The sequence below is a fragment of the Topomyia yanbarensis genome, chromosome 2 (assembly GCF_030247195.1).
Source record: "Topomyia yanbarensis strain Yona2022 chromosome 2, ASM3024719v1, whole genome shotgun sequence".
NCBI classification, from domain to species: domain Eukaryota; kingdom Metazoa; phylum Arthropoda; class Insecta; order Diptera; family Culicidae; genus Topomyia; species Topomyia yanbarensis.
The window spans coordinates 101,932,022-101,953,994 of NC_080671.1; the positions used below are offsets into that span (position 1 = coordinate 101,932,022).

General features: G+C 42.6%; 1 protein-coding gene across 1 annotated transcript in view; it reads right to left on the bottom strand.

Moving 5' to 3' along the window:
* Positions 1-18,875, bottom strand: part of LOC131679028 (polycomb protein Sfmbt) — a 44,912-nt gene extending 26,037 nt beyond the window's left edge. Inside the window, exon 1 of the mRNA XM_058959549.1 lies at positions 18,544-18,875. Within this exon, the coding sequence (XP_058815532.1) occupies positions 18,544-18,550 (7 nt within the window). The 5' untranslated portion in view covers positions 18,551-18,875. The remainder of the gene's footprint in view (positions 1-18,543) is intronic.
* Between the last annotated feature and the right edge of the window lie 3,098 nt (positions 18,876-21,973).

Sequence of the window (21,973 nt, forward strand, 5' to 3'; positions counted from 1 at the left end):
CTGCAATCGCAGGGGCGAGGGGAGGGTCGATATTTCGGATGATTATTAGCACTCCGATTCTGTTATGATATTCTTGTAACGCGTGTCATGATGTTCTGGATGGGCGGAAGGGTATGCATCGTAGACTCGTGAAAGGGAAAGGTTGACGAGGTTCTACTGTGAATGAGAGGGGAAAGTGTATTCAACTTGGACATCAATAGTTTTCAAAAAGATGTAGATAAGGAAAATGTAGGGGTGGTCACGGCTTGCCAGGACGTCCCGGACTGGCACATAGGGTGATATACCTCGGGCCCGAAGGGAATCTATTAGTTGGGACCTGGCAACACAGTACTCTGCGCACAGCCAAACAACGTGCTCGATGTCGTGATATCCGTTCTCATAAACACAATGATTACTGTCAGCAAGCCTTATACGACGGAGATGCGCATCAGACGTGTAATGGTTGGACATGAGCCTTGACATCGTACGGATAAAGTCCCGGTTCACATCCAAGCCCTTAAACCAAGCATTCGTTGATACCTTCGGGATAATGGAATGTAGCCACCGTCCCAGGTGCCCATTGCTCCATGAAGTTTGCCAACTATCGAGCGTCCTCTGACGAGAGATACTGAAAAATTCATTGAAGCAAATTGGTCTTTCGTAAGCGTCGCCTATCTTGGCTAAAGAGTCCGCCTTCTCATTGCCCGCAATAGAGCAATGTGACGGGACCCAAACCAAGGTAATCTGGTAAGATTTTTCAGATAAAGCACTCAGTTATTTATTTATTTATTAACAGATTAAGGCCGAAGTGGCCTGTGCCGTATACAAAAGATTCCTCTATTCCACTCGGTCCATGGCCGCGCGTCGCCAGCCACGCAGTCTGCGAAGGGTCCGCAAATCGTCTTCCACCTGGTTGATCCATCGTGCTCGCTGCGCGCCACGTCTTCTTGTACCGGTCGGATTGCAATTGAGAACCGTTTTCACCGGGCTATTGTCCGACATTCTGGCTACGTGCCCGGCTCATTGTAGTCGTCCGATTTTCGCGGTATGACAGATGGGCGGCTCCCCCAACAGCTGATGCAACTCATGGTTCATTCGCCGTCTCCATGTGCCGTCTTCCATCTGCACTCCACCGTAGATGGTACGCAGCACTTTCCGTTCGAAGACACCAAGTGCGCGTTGGTCCCCCACGAGCATGGTCCAGGTCTCGTGCCCGTAGAGAACTACCGGTCTAATCGGCGTCTTGTAGATGGTCAACTTCGTACGACGGCGAACTCTGTTCGACCGAAGTGTCTTGCGGAGGCCAAAGTAAGCACGATTTCCTGCCACGATGCGTCTACGAATCTCTCTGCTGGTATCATTGTCGGTAGTCACCAGTGAGCCCTTCAACCACCTCGATTTCGTCGCCACCGATGCAAACTCGAAGCGGGCGGTTCTCATTCTCTTCTCGTGAACCTCTTCCTATCATGTACTTTGTCTTCGACGTGTTGATGGCAAGTCCGACGCGCTTGGCTTCTCTTTTCAGTCTGATGTAGGCTTCCTCCATCTTCTCAAAGTTTCGTGCAATAATATCAACGTCATCGGCGAAGCCAAGTAGCTGAACGGCTTTGTGAAAATCGTACCACTCGTGTCGATCCCTGCTCTTCTTATTACACCTTCCAGCGCGATGTTGAATAACAGACACGAGACCATCACCTTGCCGTAACCCTCTGCGTGATTCGAAGGGACTCGAGAGCGTCCCTGAGACACGTACTACGCACATCACCCGATCCATCGTCGCCTTCACTAATCGCGTCAGTTTGTCCGGGAATCCGTACTCGTGCATAATCTGCCATAGCTGATCTCGATCGATAGTGTCGTATGCGGCTTTGAAGTCGATGAACAAATGATGTGTGGGCACATTGTACTCGCGGCATTTCTGCAGTACCTGACGAAGAGCGAACACCTGGTCCGTGGTAAATCGTTCGCTCATGAAACCCGCCTGGTACTGTCCCACGAACTCTCTTGCAATTGGTGATAGTCGACGGCATAGTATTTGGGAGAGTACCTTGTAGGCGGCGTTCAGCAGGGTGATTGCTCGGTAATTACAGCAATCCAGCTTGTCGCCCTTTTTGTAGATAGGACACACGACACCTTCCATCCACTCCTCCGGTAAAATCTCCTCCTCCCAAATCTTGGTAATCACCCAGTGCAACGCTTTAGCCAGTGGCTCGCCACCGTGTTTTAGCAGCTCGCTTGGTATTTGGTCAACCCCAGCGGCTTTATTATTTTTGAGCCGGCTAATCTCCTCCTGGATTTCTTGGAGATCCGGAGCCGGTAGTGTAATGTCTTCCGCGCGTGCTCCCAGGTGCGTTACCGTGCCATCCTCGTCGTCTGCTGCATCGCCGTTCAGGTGTTCTTCGTAGTGCTGCCGCCACCTCTGGATCACCTCACACTGGTCCGTGAGAAGATTCCCGTTTGTATCTCTGCACATGTCGGCCTGTGGTACGTGGCCCCTGCGCGAGCGGTTCAACTTCTCGTAGAATTTCCGTGTGTCTTTAGCGCGGTACAGCTGCTCCATCGCTTCGCGATCTCGGTCTTCCTGCTGGTGCTTTTTGGTCCGGAAAACCGAGTTCTGCCTGTTCCGTGCCTGTTTATATCGCGCCTCGTTCGCCCTCGTGCGGTGTTGCAGCATTCTGGCCCATGCTGCATTCTTCTCTTCGACTAACTGCTCGCATTCGCCGTCGTACCAGTCGCTTCTTCGGTCCGAGCCCACCGTACCTAGTGCAGTGGCTGCGGTGCTACCTATGGCGGATCGGATATCTCTCCAGCCATCTTCAAGGGCAACTGCGCCTAGCTGCTCTTCCGTTGATAGTGCCACTTCCAACTGCTGCGCGTATTCTTGAGCCACTCTGCCATCTTGTAGCCGCTCGATGTTTAGCCGCGGCGTTCGGCTTCGACGAGAGCTATGCACTGTCGAAAGTTTTGAGCGCAAGCATACTGCAACCAGGTGGTGGTCCGAATCTATATTCGCACTGCGATAAGTGCGGACGTTTGTGATGTCCGAGAAGAATCTACCGTCGATAAGAACGTGGTCGATTTGATTTTTTGTTACTTGGTCCGGTGATCTCCAGGTGACTTTGTGGATATCTTTGCGAGGGAAGAATGTGCTTCGGATTACCATTCCACGGGAGGCTGCGAAGTTCACACATCGTTGGCCGTTGTCATTTGATACGGAATGCAGGCTGTTAGGCCCGATCACCAGTCTGTACATTCCCTCCCTTCCTACCTGTGCGTTCATGTCGCCGATGACAATTTTCACGTCTCGCAGAGGGCAACCGTCGTATGTCTGCTCCAGCTGCATGTAGAACGCTTCTTTCTCGTCGTCGGGTCTCCCTTCGTGTGGGCAGTGCACGTTGATGATGCTGTAGTTGAAGAAACGGCCTTTGATCCTCAACTTGCCCATCCTTGCGTTGATCGGCTGCCACCCGATCACACGTTGGCGCATCTTGCCCAGCACTATGAAGCCGGTTCCCAGCTCGTTGGCTGTACCACAGCTCTAGTAGAAGGTAGCCGCTCGATGCCCGCTTTTCCACACCTTCTGTCCCGTCCAGCAAAGTTCCTGCAGCGCCACGATATCGAAGTTGCGGGGGTGTAGCTCGTCGTAGATTATCCTGTCACATCCTGCGAAGCCGAGTGATCTGCAGTTCCATGTTCCGAGTTTCCAATCGTGATCCTTTATTCGTCGCCTGGGTCGTTGCCGATTGTTCTGGGTCGTATTCTCTTCTGTATTGTTCGTTATGTGGGTTTTTTAAGGGGCGGCTTATAGGGCCTACGCCAACCACCTGTCTCGCCGGTGGGCCATCGTGCCAGGACTGCTTAAGGTCCCATCTGGACACCAGGACAGGTTTACACCTTCCGAAGAAGGGTAACCCCCCCTTCCCTGTCAGCATACGACCAAAGTTCCCACCGGGGTTGGTTACCCGATCTTCACTAAGGTTACTCGTATCCCAATCGACGCCACGGGGGGGGGGGCAGGGCTAGAAGTTACTGGGCAGGAAGCTAAGGACCGCAAGTGGGGTCTATTTTATGCCTTCAGGTACAAGAGGCTTACGCACTGCCCAGTCATTGCCGACCAAATAAAGCACTCAGATATTCCCGTATTTTCCCCCCAGAAAATACGATGAGTGCTTCCCAGGTTTCGCCGCACGGATGGCCTCAATGGAGCTGAGACTGTCCGACGCGATGAAGTAATGGTCTGCGGGCAGGGTGTCAATGATCTCGAGAGTACACTGAATGGCAGCTAATTCTGCGACGTAAATTGAAGCAGGATCATTGAGTTTGAATGAGGCAGCAAGATTTTCGTTGAAGATACCGAAGCCTGTGGACCCGTCGAGAATTGATCCGTCAGTGTAGAACATTTTGCTGCAGTTGACTTGATGGTATTTATTATAAAAATTACTTGGGACCACTTGTGGGCGAATGTGATCCGGGATTCCACAAATCTCTTCCTTCATGGATGTGTCGAAAAATGCAAGAGATGAGCACGGTTAACGTTATACGAAGATGAATTGATGTTCTGTGTCATGTAATCGAAGTACAAGGACATGAATCGGGTCTGAGAATTAAGCTCGACAAGCCTTTCGCAATTTGCAATCACCAATGGGTTCAAAATATCGCATCGAATGAGCAATCGATATGAGAGGTCCCAGAATCGATTTTTTAGTGGGAAAGACGCCCGCCAGTACTCTTAACTCATCGTATGGGGCAATGTTGGGGATAATACTTCTGCAGTTCCACTGTAAAACAGTGATCAGATCCGTGATTCCGTTCAATAAGTTAGCCATCGAAGGATACGATTGCTGCAAGGAGGGGCCATTATTCATGTTACTGTTGATAGAATAGCAACCAGCAAGCTTTTCAGAGAATCGGAAATGTTGAAAGCTGTGAATATCCAGTCCACAATGACAGAAAATTTAAGGGATCCCGTTTTTGGTAGTTTCTGACTGTAAAATGTGAGGACTTGAGATTTTTGGTGCTTCGGGTAGTGCTGGGAACTCCTGGTTTTATCTTAATTTTCCAAAACCAGGAGGTATTATCTTCGGATTTGTAGCAACACTTCCAGTTGATGGATTATTTTTAATTTATACCCTTGTTTGGGACAATCTAAGACCCTTACGTGGAACTTCGGGTGAGTTTGGATTAGGTCTTTTCCTAGTGTTTCCAAGTGAAGCCAAAGAATGCCCCTCGCAAGGGTCGTTAGAGGCGTTATCGTCAGTTGGCAAGAGAGCGTATGGGTTTTCTTTTTTTCTTTTAAGCATTTCTGCGTAAGTATCTGGAGCGATTTTTGGCGGATCGCTTCATTTTATCCGCGCGAAGTTTGTGCGTTGGGCATGTTAAAAGTGCACCCAGATGCTCCCCACAATAAACACACTTCTCAGCGGGCCTACTGCAAGAATCATCCACATGGGGCTCCCCACATTTGCCGCACCGTTGCTTGCTGCTACAGTAGGTGGCCGTATGGCCTGGCTGCTTGCAATTGGAACAATTCATGACCCGCGGTACAAACATACGCACAGGTAGACAAGCTCCTCCCACTTCAACGTAGCTCGGAAGTGTGCAGATCCGGCGAAGGTTACGCGAAACGAGTCTGATGGATAGTAATTCCCATCTTCGATGCACTTTGAGTGCAGTTGCTTGCACTTCAAAATCTTAACTGATTGAAGGTTAGGGTCCTTAAAGCGGCCAACCCCATCCATTATCAGATTATCGACAGTTAGACCCGCATCACTTACCACACCATCAATCTCCACATCACGAGAAGGAATGTAGACGTGATACTCCATCGTAAAGAGGCTATTGCTAACGATATCATTGGCCTGTTTCAAGTCAGTAACGACTACGCGCAGTTTATCTGACTGAACCTTTTTAATCTCGGTTACGACCGAGTAACGTTTTTTCAGCTCCCGCGCAGCAGTTATGCTGTATAACGGTTTACTTTTGGGCCGAAGGTATACCACCCAAGGACCAGCGGATCCATCCTGGTAAACCTGGTCTCCGAATCAAATAGATGTTCCTCTTCCTCAAAAGAATAATCTTTGGAGGGAGATCCTTCTCCTTGATCCATTTGTTGCAGGAGAAACATGCTCGACCGCACTTAAATAAAAAATGATAAAAAAATCGATAAGAAAATTAAAAACGAAACACTTCACCAGTTATTTCCTGGCGAGCTTATAGGTGAATTGATCCTTCGTTCGTTTTATCCGTCACCCGCGTGACCTTCACAGAGTAGAGAGCTGGTATAGCTCGTCTAAACAAAGCCATCTTTCAGGTAAGGAAACTGTTTAGCACCGCTCTACACTGCACTGCCTGACACAATTTATTGTTTATAACAGTGATTCTCAACCTGGGGTCTACGGACCCCTAGGGGGCCGCTAAGTCGTTGCTGGGGGTCCGCGAAGAAAAATATATTTTCTGAGTGCATATTGAAATTTCAGGTCTTGCTTCCTAGCAAACTGAAAATAACGGAAAAGTCCGTGGCAACCCAGTGTGATTTCTGGGGAGTCCGTGGTATGAACAAGGTTGAGAACCACAGGTTTATAATTCATCGATATCGTCTAACTCAAGGTAATGTTACACCAAACAACGCGCGTGTGTAGCGAACGAGCGCTCGGTTACGAATGCATTTGACTTCGTCAATGGTTTATAGGTTGGCTTCGGCGTGCAGATCTTCTATTGGATACCACGTGTCATGGTTGTTTTGCTTCACCTGAGCGCACTTTTGATACGTTTTGGCGTAGTTCATCCACGCAGGGGATCCATCGGTGAGAACCGCACGAAAAACTTATTTGTAAAGCTGCAATTTGTTGCGAGGTTGGAATCTTGACCGCCGTTTCATCAATGGGTAAAGCTAACGGGTGGGCTGCTTGGGTTTCTTGAAGTTTTTGCGTTATGACTTGAGGATCGCGATGAATCACAAAGTAGCTTATGGTTATCAGCGAAGAATGCATTTGTTTCTTCATCCATCTTCATAATACCGTATAGAGTGTTGGGCTTAGGACTGACTAAGTGGTGTTCCATGAGTTGTAGATAATTCGCCATTTACCGAAAGATTTGTTAATGAACGAACTCACCATTCTTGTCAGGGAAGTAGACAATTTTGTAGAGGACTGCATCCTGCAAACGGTGTCGTAAGCCTTCTCCACGCCAAGTAGCACCATCCCAGTCAATTTTCTTCCGGCGAGACCATTTTGATAGCTTGAGTGATTCTCACAAGTTAGTGACTAGTCGAGTACGACCGCCAAAATCCGAATTGTCAATATGGAGGTTAAGTCTCTTCAAAATCAATCGTTCTAGAATTTTACTGTGCGTGCTCGGTAGACTTATTGGACGATAAGGCTGTTGTAATTCTGAAGTCCCTAGATGACAGCTATTGCTTCAGGTAACTGGTTGTCAAGTGCCTTCGAAAAACTGTCCATTGGAGTGCGAAGGAGAGATTACCACTACTCGGGTTCTTATTTGCGAGGCAGACCCTTTTGTCAGGGCGGCCAAGGACCAGGAGTGCGATTATGCTAAGTTTTAGATGCCGATGGCCCTACATTTTCTGACAGAGTGAAGTTCTGGCGTGTTGAAATGTTTACCACTGTTCAGGCTATTGTACCACCGCCAGAGAAAACCTATAACGTTGGTACACAATCGGGAATAGCGAATCAGAAAAGGTGACTATATGTCAGTGATTCACTCAATACAGAGTGGATAAAGGCTATGATGGAAAACCTTATAGTTCAGGTCTAGGTTAGGTGTTCGGTACGGAGCAATACCTTGACCTAGGAATCCCTAGCATGTTGTTAGTCGCCTCTTACGACATGGGAGTAGGTTCCCAGTGGTGCTATTCTTGGCTGAAATAGTGTAACACAAATTTAGCCGTCGGAAACCACACGGTTTGACACTTCGCACAATTGCTGTTGTGGCTGTTAATGTCCTGGAACGGCTCATCGAGGACGTCTAGTCTTTGGGTTGTATCTCACTGCATTCCTTAGGAACTTCGATATTTTCCAACACTTCTTCTTGCTTCCATCCTTGAAGTGACATTAGTTTTTGTAGCGGATTTGAGGATTTTTTCAGGATTCTGTCGTTTAATGATTTGTCAAACATGCCCAAACGGGGATCTCTAGATCGTTGCAGTTTGACGATTGGAAAATGATCCGATGATAGCTCTTGATGAGCTACTAGAAGAGACATGTTTACTTTAGTATTTGACAGTACTATATCCAAGATTGAACGTCGATCCGTTTGGATGTACATTGGAATCCTCGGTGCGTGAACAAAAAAAATCGATAACTGGTGTGGGCTGCCAGTGCAACGATGCCAGCGACTTCCCAAATGAACACCGTACACAATGTTCGCTCTGGTTCTGTGCTCATATTAAACCTACGCTTCGTGTACGGACTTCGTACACGCTATTTCGTACCAAAACACGTGCACATGTTCGCCTGCACAAGCGAATCCCATGTGCGTACACATAAGGTCGTGGCACCAGTTTTCTGTTTCTCACTCTCATCGTCACTAGCGTTGACTCTTTTTGCCTTGAGCGAATCGTTCTCGTGTACGCTCCTGGTGTACGTACGAATTAGAATTTGTACATCGTTTGCTTGGGTTCGATGTTCGAGACGAACCTGTACATCGAAACGAAGCATGTTTGAGGTTGAACGCGTGCACGAAATTCTGTATACAGGTACAAACCTGTCGATGTTCATGGGAAGTCTGCTGCGTTGAAATCCCCAGATATAATGTGTGCATCGGTCGTTTAATTAATGATATAATGTAATTTTTGAATTTCGATAGATCTTCCTTACGTGGGTTGCTGCTGCTACTAAGTTCATATAACCGTTGGCTGATTGAATGCGGATAGGAGAAGTTTCAATGACCTTAGTTTTCACGTTTCCCAGAATTTATTACTTCACCTCACATCTCACAAGAATCGTGACTCCATCACCTCCACCAGTCACAGAGTGCAGACGGTCTATTCGAATATAGAATGACGGGAATGACGAAAGACGAATTTGGCTGCAAGTAGATTTCCGTTAGAATTGTGATGTCGATGTTATGTGTTTGGATAAAATTTGGCAAGTCTAAAGTGAGTTTGTGACAAATACCTACCGTTCCAATTCATTACTATCACTATCTGCAGGATAGTGAATGTACAAATTTATTTTTTTACTTTATTTTTCATCTGACCTAAAATGGTCTCCATTTTTTGGGCGAGAAAAGCCCATTTGAGGAACTATCCTCAAATGCGCGTAAAAACCCAGCCATCTTTTGCGACAGTACAGCCAGTGCTTTACAAAATTATTGTGACAAAGTATATTAGCCTTCAATTACACAGCCATAAATTACACATCAGTGCATCTTAGTTTCTACTTAACACATTACAAATCACATTTTATAGTCTAAGTGAGTCGTTTAAGTCTATTTTTAAAAGCATTATTAGATTCAAAAAAGGCGAAATAATCATAAAATCTGTTAAATATCTTACACATTGTCCTTATAGGTTCGTTCTGGCCATATTCAGTTCGCTGATGAAAGTCAAGTCTCAAAAAAGCCCATGATTTACATTGATCTGTGAGCATCGATTTGACCAGTTAAAAGATTACCAACAATGACGGCTCTGGATATATCTTGTCTTTTGGCTAAGGTATCCATATCCGATAAACGACAACGATCACCGTACGGTGGCAGATCCGATGGGTTACGCCACAGCAAAGATCTAAGAGTGTAACGAATGAACCTCGCTTGTACTGCTTCCATTCCGTTCATCTAAATTTCAGCGTAAGGGCACCAGATGATACAATTAGTTTCTAGAACAGAACGGACAAGCGAAAAGCGCAACGCTCGAATGCAGTATGGATCAGTAAATTCTTTAGCAATTCGCACAATGAAACCAAGGTTTCTGTTTGCCTGTGCTAAAATGTGGGAATAGTGATCTCTAAAAGATAGTTGAGAATCCAACTGAATACCAAGATCTTTGACAACTGACACTCTTTTGAGTGATTCCTCATTGATGATGTAGTTCCATAAAATTGGGTTTCTTTTGCTAGTGAAGGAAATTATAAAGCATTTAGAGACACTGATAGTCAGTAAATTCCTAGTACACCAGTTGCAGAAGGCATCTAGTTGTCTCTGTAGCTCTAGGATAGGTTGTGGATCGTATAGTGCGAAACAGTTTGAGCTTGTCAGCGTAGACAAGTTTGCATCCAGTCGGAATAACAAAGCAAACATCATTAAAGAACAAGGTAAACAGCAACGGCCTAGGTTTGCTTCTTTGCGGCACTCTCGAAAGATTTGTGAATGTATATGACTCATTGTTTCCTAATTTCACAGAAAGAGAACGGTTTCTGAGGTACGATTCAAGCCATTCGATGAAATTAGGCGATGCTCGCAGCAGCTTAATTTTTGCCAACAACAGAGAATGATCAGTACCAGGCATTGCATTTATCGCTCATATGAGTCAATGCGTCCGGATAATTTGCTACTGGGACAATAAAAACTCACATTTCCACATGAAAAGTTATTGGCACTCACACAACTTCTCCGGATACATACAATGTGTTATTTCTCCGGATAAATAAAACCGCCGGAGAATGAGCGAATAAGTTTATCACGGTATCCTTTTTGCGCTCGCTGCCTTGCTGTCGCTATTCCAAAACACGAAAAAAAAACAAGTTTATCGTACTTCTTTGTCGCCTTTCTTTGGAATTAAATGTATATGTTGACACTTTTATTGATTTCCACAAAAAAAAATATTACCACCTTTTCCGGTGAGAAGGAAAAAATCAAATAAATTTTATTCGGAAAGTTATTCTCACGCTATTTGTGGAGACGGAGAATTTTGCGACTCATCTTATCTCGAAAAAGTTGGAAATCGGATAAGCTTTTTCTCGCGTGAGTGAGAGAGAATTACAATACCTGATCAGCACAATCAAAAGACGCTTTTAGATCAGTATAGACGGAGTCAACCTGTGCACCATTTTCTATGTTTTTAATGCAATGCCAAGTGAATTGAGCTAAATTAGTTGTTGTTGACCTACCAGGAAAAACAAACATGTTGCTCACTTGACTTGTATGGCTTAGTTTCGCGAAGAAGAACATTCCCTACTAAGATCTCGAACAGTTTCGATCCAGCACAAAGCGAAGTTATACCTCTGTAATCTGCAACATTTTGTTTGTCTCCTTTTTTGAAAACGGGAAACATGACTGATTTTTTTCTAATGCACAGGAAACTTCCCCTGAGATAGCGATTGGTTAAAGATGAGCTGAAGATGGACATACAGTGCACTCGCGCATCTTTTTACAATAATAGCTGGAATCCCATCTGGACCAGCTGACACTGAAGACTTGCACTTTTTTATGGCAACAAGAACGTCTTCTTCTGAGAAATGAATACTTCCTAGATTCGTGACATCGCGAAGGCCGCATTCTATCTGGTTGGGGTCAACCGAAGCTGCGTTGAATACATTTGAGAAATGATTCGCGAACAGGTTACATATGCTACCAGGTGTACTTGAGTCATTGTTTGCAAGGAACATAGTAGTGGGGAGCCCATTTTCCTTACGTTTTCCGTTCACAAATGACCGGAAACGTTTTGGATTCCGCTTGAGGTCAGATTGGGTCTACAGTACGTGCCAAGAGCAAAGGAAGCGGTTGTACGATTTATAGTTGTTACTGGCGTGTGTAAACTCCCGCTTTGTCATGGGATTGCGTCGATTAGTATAATGTCGGAGTGCAGCTGCCTTTGAGCGTTTTAGTTCTCGTAGTCGTCGATTTGACAAGAACATATACACTGAAATGCTGTTTTCAGACAAGCGAAAATCTTTCTACTGCAAAGTCATTATCAGTTGCATGATTTAACATGGACATCCAGTCAATTGTCTGCAATGAGCTAAGAAGTCCAGTGAAGTCGGTTTTTGAAAAGTTTAACTCTCTGTCTTCAGTCAATTCGTCAAATCGAACCTGCGGTAGACATGTCTGCGAAACTAGTAGCGGAGGATGATGTGAATCAATGCCAACTAATGGTTCGTGTGCTTCCAAAACAGTGCAGTTTGGTGAAGCTTCCGCGTTAACAAACAGTGTTCGATTACGATGGTCAGTAACAGTTGACATTTGTTGTATGTTTAACAAAGACATCCTATCTAGTAAGGCTACGTTAGACCTCGAGATCGTCGATTCACAAGCGTCGGGGACAGCAAACCCTAAGTGAGTGTCTCTTCAAACCAGGCCAGGTTGATTGTAGTCTCCAAATAGTAAATGAACAGCCTGGGAGTCAAGCGAGCTTGCGATGTGGAGTGCGGAGTCAATGTGCTTCTGAGTAGCGCTTATGTCGTCGGCTGAGTCGGGAGGAAGATAAACAACACCCACACATATTCTAGTATCACGTATTAGAGGTGTGCGCCGATGCATTTTTAATCGGCGGCGGCGTAAGCGACATTTTTGGTCGGCGGCGGCGGCGTTGGCGGCGTCACGCCGTTGGACCCTATCGGCGGCGGCGCGCCGGCGTGACGAGTATTGACGCCTATGTAACTAAAAAAAATCATGACAGTACAATTCCTTTCCCAAATTTTCGGTTTCTATTGTAACAGACTTCACAGCACATACAAACAAACGTTACAGCGTAAAGAAAATCTAAAAAAATCATCGCCCACGATGTACTAGCGACATCTGTTGAACACATTGCACAAAATGTAATTCTCGCAACCATATCACATTTTTTTTTCAACTGAAGCTCCAATAGTTCCCAGCCACCCTGCTTGCTAAATGCAAGATAATAAATGAAAGGTGGAACTATTTTTACAGTTGTAAAATTTGAAGAACGAAATAGAAAAATTGTCGATGTCGCATACTACAACTTCACATGAAATAATGATTGCAATAGACAAATTTGAAGAATGCAGAGTAACGACTGTATTTGAATGACCCATAATAATTATTTATTGTTCTATATCTCTATATCTGAGAAATTAAGCAACGGTAAAACAGTTTTTGTTTTGTTTGAGGAAATTAATTGTTATTGTCGTTTCATTGTTATTTGTTTCTATTTAGTCATCTTTACCGTAAGCCCGGAGACAATTGACAGCTCCCATATATGGAATTCATTAGCAAATTTTGGGGTGATTTGGTGATGTCATGGCGGCTCGAATGGAGCAAAATTTGAAAAAGGCGCATCCCATTTATTATTTTCCATATCTGTGAAAAATAATCAATTTAAGCATTTCTACCATTTCTTTTTGCTGCTAGAATTCTGCTAAAAACACAAATTCTATTCAAAACGAATTGTTAAGCTTGGTGGTCATGGGCCAAAATGTTTTTTATTTACATTTCTCGAGATAAAAAGCACCAATGATTTAACGATTTCAAACTTCACACAACAAGAAAACCAAAACATGTTTAGGAAGGAAGAGAGCTGGTTGTTAAAAACAACGACTCCCAGCTAAATATATAATAAGATTTATGTAACTTTGCTGACGGTTTTCAGTTAGGGATAAATTTATTCTCTAATAATAGTTTTCTTTATTCATATTTTGGAATAAGCTTTTTCTAAATGTTGTTCTAGCCGCATTGACGGCGTTCATAACATACGTAATGAAACACGCTTTTCTCTTGAAACTTTTTCGTTTCGTTGTTCGTGGTACTCATACAGAGAAGGCATACTAGCGCCACCATCAAATTGGTGGTGCATATATGAAACAACCACTATCTGTCAAGTTGTCCCTGGGTTGTTTACCGTCGCTGTTTTAGAATCCCGCAGATATCAGGTACCCTAACACGAAGCGTTATTATTGGCATTACTGCGCAGAAATGTCACTTTTAATGATCGTGTAAGGACAGTTTTCAAGGTAGACACATTACTTCATTTTCCAGGCTGGTGTTTACTTTTACTTCTTGTAAGTACAAAATCGCCACGATGATAAGGAATACGATTCCCTGGGGGGTGGGCGTAGCGTAGTTGGTAAATCGATTGCCTTGTACGCAGCGCACCTGGGTTCGAGCCCCGACCCCGCACATAGGGTTAGAAATTTTTCTTAAGAGATTTTTCTAACCCAAAGAGGCTTTAAGGTTAAAACCTCTATAATCAAAAATAAAAAAAATACGATTCCCTGGCACTACATTTTCTTACAACGTACGATCTGCTTCTATCTTGAGTGCAAAGTATGCTCGATGTGCTGGAATCATACAGATCTACACCCTGACGAAACCTAAATATACAGTTATTATCAATCATAATCATTCCACGACTTGACGCGTTAGGTTGAAACTGATCACTAAACAAGCAGTTCCGGGGACCAACAAATTCTAATCCATTGCATACATTCGATACACCGAATCAATTAAATTACTAACATCCTGTTATGTGCTTACTCACCGATCGGCATCGTGTTGTAACTTAAGAAATGGTTGTGAACAACTCCCACCTTGGGCACTTCGACAAGAATGAATTTCACATTTCCGGCCCATATTGTTTGTTTTGGTTTGCATGGGATTAAAAAGACCGTAACGTTTTCGGGTGGGTGCGGAAACTAAGTAACGCATTTAGCTCTATGTCAAAATCTCTTCACTAACGCCACCGATTTGTAATTGAAATCGACCGTTTTTTACTACGAGTGATGAAAGTTCATCTCGTGTTACGTCTTATTTGTCTGTGATACCGGGCTGGTGCAACTGACACTGAAAATCTTTCTTGAGTGGGGCTAGATCACACGATGAATAATTTATGAGACTAGAAATCTTACCCTCTGCTTCGCCACATCTGTGCACCAGCGTCGCGAAAAGTCAAGATCACTTTGCTCAACTATTCCTCGAGAAAAAAAATTTAAAATAGGTCACGATTCAATAAATTATAAATAAACCTGGTATTGAAAATAATTTTTGTGCTTTCACAAAACTAGTTCACGCAAAAAAAGATGACATTATACTCAAATGTTTAGTAGGTGGTTGTGTCTGAATATGTTTAATAATTTAATGATTCTAATTCATAACTCGATGAAACATTGATTTGTATTAACTTTATTGACTAAAACAGTCAAGAATTGAACGACCTGCAACGATTTTCGTAAATTCTCGTCGTGTTATCGTGATATTTTAGTCTTGAGCTTACCGTTGGATTTTTTACACAGAGTCACGTGTCTTATAGTTTTCTAAATTATTTCACGTATTTTGCTCAGAACAGTTTCATTTAATTCCGAACATTTCTCTGAATTTTAACAAAGGAATAACAGGGTTACAGGTCCTAGTAATGTCTTTGTATCTAATGCTCGTGCCTATGAGACTGGTTGCTAGCAGTTGTACACAATAGCTCACATAGAAATTTCAAAACCAAAAAGCAGAGCGAATAATCCATGAATAATAGTCTGAATTACATCATGAACAGTTTCACGAGCTCAACTGGTGAATCGTGTGTAGCATATTAGGAATTAAGAATCGGTTAAAAAATCAACTGCGTTCCAGTTAAATTGATTACGTGCAAAGATTAGGATCAGGTATATAATCGTAAATTTCAGGCACATATATCTTGAAAGTGGAAGTTTTTTTTTATTTGTGGATCATTTCACGCACACGAATGGTGAATTGAAACTTATATGCTCACAATCATAACCAGTTGACGAAGCAAAAATGGATCTTTGAATTATATAACGAGTGTCGTATAATGGTTTTCGAGAAAATATCAAGATTATTTTAATTTTGTAATCCAATTGACGACCACTAATATCAAATACTGATCAAGATGTGATAAATCATGAATCAGTTAACGTCGTATATTCGGTCCATAGACAATGTTCCTAGATTTGTGGATAAAATTATGAGTCAACAATTTTAGAGTTCGCGAATTGTCGGCGCGGGAAAAATGCATCGGCGGCGCGCCGCCGGTCTACCGTTCGGCGTCGGCGTACGTTAAAAATCACCGGCGGCGGCGGCGTGGCGCGGCGGCGCACAGGTCTATACACGTATACGTATGTTTACCCAAAGTTGTTTGAGATTGCAGACAATACCGGTTTTCCGTTCGGACGACAATCGATTGGACACTGTGATAAGCACACCGCCACCGCCGTTTTTTTCTAGCACCGGTCGTGTCACGATCGTTGCGATGAACCGTATACATTGGACCGAACAGTTGAAGCGAGTTGATTTCATCGTTCGGCCATGTCTCAGTAAGAACAATAACATCATGTTCCGAAACAGCGACGAAAAAGTCATCAATTTTTGCACGCAGTCCTCTAACATTCTGGTAGTATATTTTAAGTTGTTGATATCGGCAGCCATCTGCTGAAACAGGAACGTTCTTTCTCAGTTGACTGGCCATCGCTCCTGTAGAGCGAAAAATTGTGCAGGAAGTGCATCCTTTGAAACGATCGAACTCGGAAATAATTAAGATATCTTCTTTTCTACAGCTGGTTGTGTTGTGAATATTTTCTGACGTTATTTCCGCCGAGGAAGGGTCCGAGGGAATTTCATGTAAATTTGCGAGGAAGATTGGCGGCTGAAAAACCATCAAAATTTGGGCAAGAAACACTATTTTTTATAGATGAAATTTAACCGCGAGGGACATTCCTTGAAGTTGGCAGCATTATATCCAAAAAGATTTCAATTTCAGCATCATTCTGCGATTTCCTCGGGATAGTAGTTCTAAGATACACGCTCCTTACCGCACTTTACACATTTAAAGTGTTGAATGCGGAAGTATTGGGAACATCAGAGGTTCTGCGAGTCCAGTATCGCCACAAGACAGCGATGTTGAATAAATAATTAACTTCTCTTGCTACACTCATAAAATGATTAGACACAATTTTTTGAAATTGAATTATCAATTTTACAATTAGAAATTTGAGACGGAGATAATAAAAAATGATAGAATAGGTTTTCTGCCGTTATAAGCATTTTTGTCCCATGTGCGACAATTATGCGTAGAACGGCAGTTTTAACAATGTACAAAAATTATGGTTTGGCGTAAGATACGCAAATGTAGTCAACAGGGTTAATAAATTGCTTTGTAACAGGACTAGATAATTGGGTTTGCTCCGGAACACAAATTGTGTCTCCATTTTTGGAGCTAGCATCAATCCGGCGCTAGCTTAGTTCTGTCACTAAGTTAGTGTCGGATTCTGATGAGACTAAGTCGAAACGCCAATTCCATAACTAGTGTAGCTACAGGTTTTGTGCTCTTCATGCACAAAATGATTTTAAACCTTTTTTTTTTTCCTAATGTTGAAAAATGGTTTTAACCTAAATTGTTCTCCACTAAGGAGAAATACAGTGAAGACCTGATTTTATCTGCTTTATGACCGATTTTGTCAGCCTCATACGAATGTATTTTGATGGGCTTTAGTAGACGAACTAAGCTGAATTCGAGCAAATCCTTTCTTAAGCATATTTTTCTTATCGTAGAGATCCAAAATATGCAACAATAATATTTTGATTTGCTTTTAATTTCATTCTCAGATCCCCTTAAGGGAAGTTCAAGCTTAATAATCATATAGGGTTATGGGGCTATATCTAGGGACTAAAGAATACTCTAAGAGCTTCGGTTTATTAAAAAGAAAGGAAAATACATTGTCCCGATTTTGTCAATGTCCCCGTTTTATCAGCATAAAATTCACCTAGGAACTGATAAAAAATGGATTTTCACCGTATAGCACATAACAGTTACAAATAGGGTCGCGGATACCTATTTTTAAAAGGAGCTATTTCAGAAAAGGATAAAAGCAACATGATTTAGTAACCCAATCTTCCAGGTATGTAGCGAAACCGGTAGAACTACGCGTAGACATGGGACTACGACCACTGAAAACAGACCGTTCAGGCACAATATGTCTCTGGAAACCTCAAACCTAAAAAATATTCAAATTGTGAATGCGAAACATGATACAAAGCAATATTGTTTGACAACAAAATCGAACAATGTATGCAATATTTACTTGTAATCAGTTTGCAAATGATTACGAAATATTCTCATGCATCGGAGCACATAATTATAAACATTCACACGAACAAAGACCAACGCTGTCGGATGATGACATATAGGTAGAGGTACTCTATTTACATCCTGTGTCATTTCACAGCAAGCGGAAACTTCCTGCGGAACCTGTCGCTATGAAACGATCAATGAAAAACATTCCAAAAACGCCGCATCGCATACGGGGCAAAGGGTACACCAGAAGTTGTTAGGCAGACTTTTCTCACTCCTGGGTGAAGAGCGCAAGGCTGCAACACACAAAAAGAAACGATACCTACTTTGATGATGCTAGTCCACTGCAATCATAAGGGGGTAATTTTCTACTGGAAAAATGCCATCCATCCCAGCAGAAAGTTGTTTCCATCGGGGAAATCTAATTCTATCGTATGTTCTGGATACAGATGACCGTTTTCGATTGTAAAAGTATCCGCAGAACTATCGAAAATCAACATCCGAAACAGAGCACATTACACTAATAGCCGGAGGGAAATAAAAAAAATCGTCGGACGGAGGAGCCTCAAATAAAACAAGAATAATTCCGCACGGATGACGGATGGCTGGAAGTTGGAAACGCACGCACTCACCGTTCATATTTCAACTAGCTGCACATATCGGGGGAAAGGCTGGCTCTTCAGGCTGGATTTCCGCAGGTTTTTTGCACAAATTGCGCACGAATTATCCGGGATAATTGAAACACGCACGCACCAAAAACCGAAAATTAGCAAAGTTTTGAGGATCTTTTCCCGATTCTTCTTCTTTCTGCTGTCGCTAGTGCGCTTTGCTTTCTTTCTCACCATCCAACAGACGACGTACGTTTTTCCACTGTATTTCCCTATCCGAGTGAAGCGATATACGTGAGAAACGCGAGGCCAAAATCGTACACTGACTGACGGGCCGCAGACAAAACGCGAGCAAAAGTTTGAAAGTTCGAAAAGTGAAACAAAATCGCGCTGGTGTGCGTGTGTTCGAATGGTTCGCCGAACGCGCCAGTGTTGCCCGATGCCAGTGACTGCTGCGGGGTCTGGAAGTCGACGGTCGAACGGGCGAAACCGAATCCGAGGGGCTAGATGGAACGGGTCTGCCTGTTCACTTTGTCAAAATTTATTAGTGCCACAATTCCATACGACCTTTCCCGATTGATGGGAACGGCCGCGCTCCATGACCTTGCATAATATCACGAATTTGCATACCGACGGGCTGAATGAGAGCACATGTTGTTCCAAAAATCAGACCTGCGTTATGCAACGTTTTGTTCAGGTTGATTATACCAGGTTCAAGTGGTGCCCAATTCACCACGCTCAGTATAATACAAAAAATATTTTTAGATAACAGAATTGATAAAATTGCACTACGCTATATTTCACCCTAAGGAGGAAAATTTGGTAAAAACCAAAATTTCTCACTAGGGTTGAATTGAAACACAAAGTGTGTTTTAGTTTTAAGGGATTTGCGTCAAGCCGGCGCTAATCTATTCCGACAATAAGTTAGTGTCGGTTTCTGATGAGGCGAAGCCGAAACGCAACTAATTATGATAAAATTGGTTAAATTAATCGATCAAATTCCGTTTTAAAAATTGTTCGTGCATTTAAACTGAAATGGGAGATGCTACATTATTTAATTTCAAGCGCAAATAGCAAATACAAGTACTAGTTACACAAAAAACTTACTGGAAACCTTACAGCGGCATTTAGGAAGCAGTTGGTGCGGCGTGTACTTTTTGAGACCCTTACACGTGCAATATTTTTGTAAATACTAGAGAGTATTGCCAAAAGTATTGTATGTGCAATGGAAAAAAGTTGTATTGACGATGTGGATTTCAAATGGGATTGAAATATTATAACAATATCGTGAATACTGTGTATTGACAAAAATATTGAACTATAAGGGCCGCTTTTTAGAGTATACAGAACACTAGATTAGGATTGGTGTTCCCATTGTTTTCGCTTTGAAGCATGTTTGTTTTGTTTTCGGCGAGGGGCAAGCACTAGCTGGTGTGAGTGCGTTGTATTGAAAATACCAGCGTATTTTGAATACAATTAAAGTAAATAATGAAAGTATTCTACTTTTGTACTTAATAAGGTACTTAATGTAATTAATATCGATGTGTACATACTTAAAGTAATTAAAGTACATGTTGATGGTACTTCAAATATTTTGCGTATTTAAAGTACGAAAATCGTTTCAGTAATTCAAGTACAATGAATTTGACACGTACTTTTTGGAATCTTTGCGGTACTTAATGTACTTTATGGTACTTAAAGTAACTAATTATGTATGACTTTAGGTACTGCGTCGTATTGAAGATTTAGTGCTTGCCCCTCGGTTTTCTGTATATTATCTGTCTTTGGTCCACATCCTTGGTACACGCAGAAAAATGTGCCCTGTTTGAAACAACAAACCGTTTAGTTGAATTTTAGATTGGTAAAATGCATAGTTTGCATATTTTTATGTCCGTCTCTTTTATTCTGATGTGATGTTTATGAATTACCCAGTCAAAAAGGGCAAGTTTCTGGCTAGCGGGGGGCTATTTGCCAACTCGGATGCGCTAATTGCCCTACAATTTGCCAGCAATTTGCTGGCAATTAGGGGGCTATTTTAAATGCAACATTTGAGCGATTTGCCGCCGTCATTTTTTTGCCGCTCTACCCGCCCTTAAATCGCCCAGGGAACGCGCCATTTAATCGCCCTTCATTGCCTGATATGAAAATCAAAAATAATATTTAGTTTCGGATTCACTACTCTACGGATTCTACTCACAAAAATTTATCAGTACACTAGGTAATCACCACCAGACTATAGGAAGAATGGATGGTGAAATTCGTATTGCACACCAAAACTTACCACAATCTGACTTTCATTTATACTTTAGGTCAGAGATCTTGTTCCACTATACTTACACACGATTCCACAATTTCCCACATTCGTTGGCTAAATTAAGTGCACTAAACAAAATACAAGCGGGAACACGCCAATTGTTTAAAAAAAACAATTTTAAACTTAAGCCAAACATGAACCGCCACCCAGTCAAAAAGGGCAAGTTGCTGGCTAACGGGGGGCTATTTGCCAACTCGGAAGCGCGAATTGCCCTTCAATTTTCCAGCAAATTGCTGGCAATTAGGGGGCTATTTCAAATGCAACATTTGGGCGATTTGCCGCCGTCATTTTTTAGCCGCTCTACCCGCCCTTAAATCGCCCCCAAATCGCCCAGGGAACGCGCCATTTAATCGCCCTAATTGCCTTATATGAAAATTACAAATATTACTTATTTTCGGATTCATTATCAACTCACATAAACTTATCACTACACTAGGAACTATTGGAAGAATCAATGGTGAAATTGGCATTGCACACCAAAACTTACCACAATCTGACTTTTATTAAGAGTTTAGGTCAGATATCTTGTTCCACTATATTTAGACATGATTCCACAATTTCCCACATTCGTTGGCTAAATGAAGTGCACTAGACAAACAAAATACAAGCGAGAATACGCCAATCGTTTTAAAAAAACTATTTTAAGTTTAAGCCAAACATGAATCGCCATGTTTGAAAAACGCAAAAACAACCAAGTCCATTTCAGCCGCCAGAAAATTTGTCTAAGTATTGAAATTGCCTTTAAATCGCATTCGCAAATTGCATTTGTTCCTAGGGGCAATTAGCACAGGCGAGTTGAGTCAAACGTCAAACTTTTTAAATCGCCTGACCATGTTCGTCCGCATGTTTTTTGACAGGAAAAGACCGAAAATGTCCAATGCATAAAATTATCAAGAGGCAGACGGAAAAATAATGAGAAATTTGACATGGAACCAATTTCTATGTGCTATACTATTATAATTACGGGCGAATGACCATTTGGTTGAAGCCCCCAATAATCAAAATTACAATTATTATTTTAATTTTGATGCACGCCATATGAATTTCAAGTTTTCACATGATATTTATGTGTGAGAGATAATGTTTAGGTGCTATCACAAATTGCAAAAAATCATGTGTAAAACCAATAGATTCAATGTA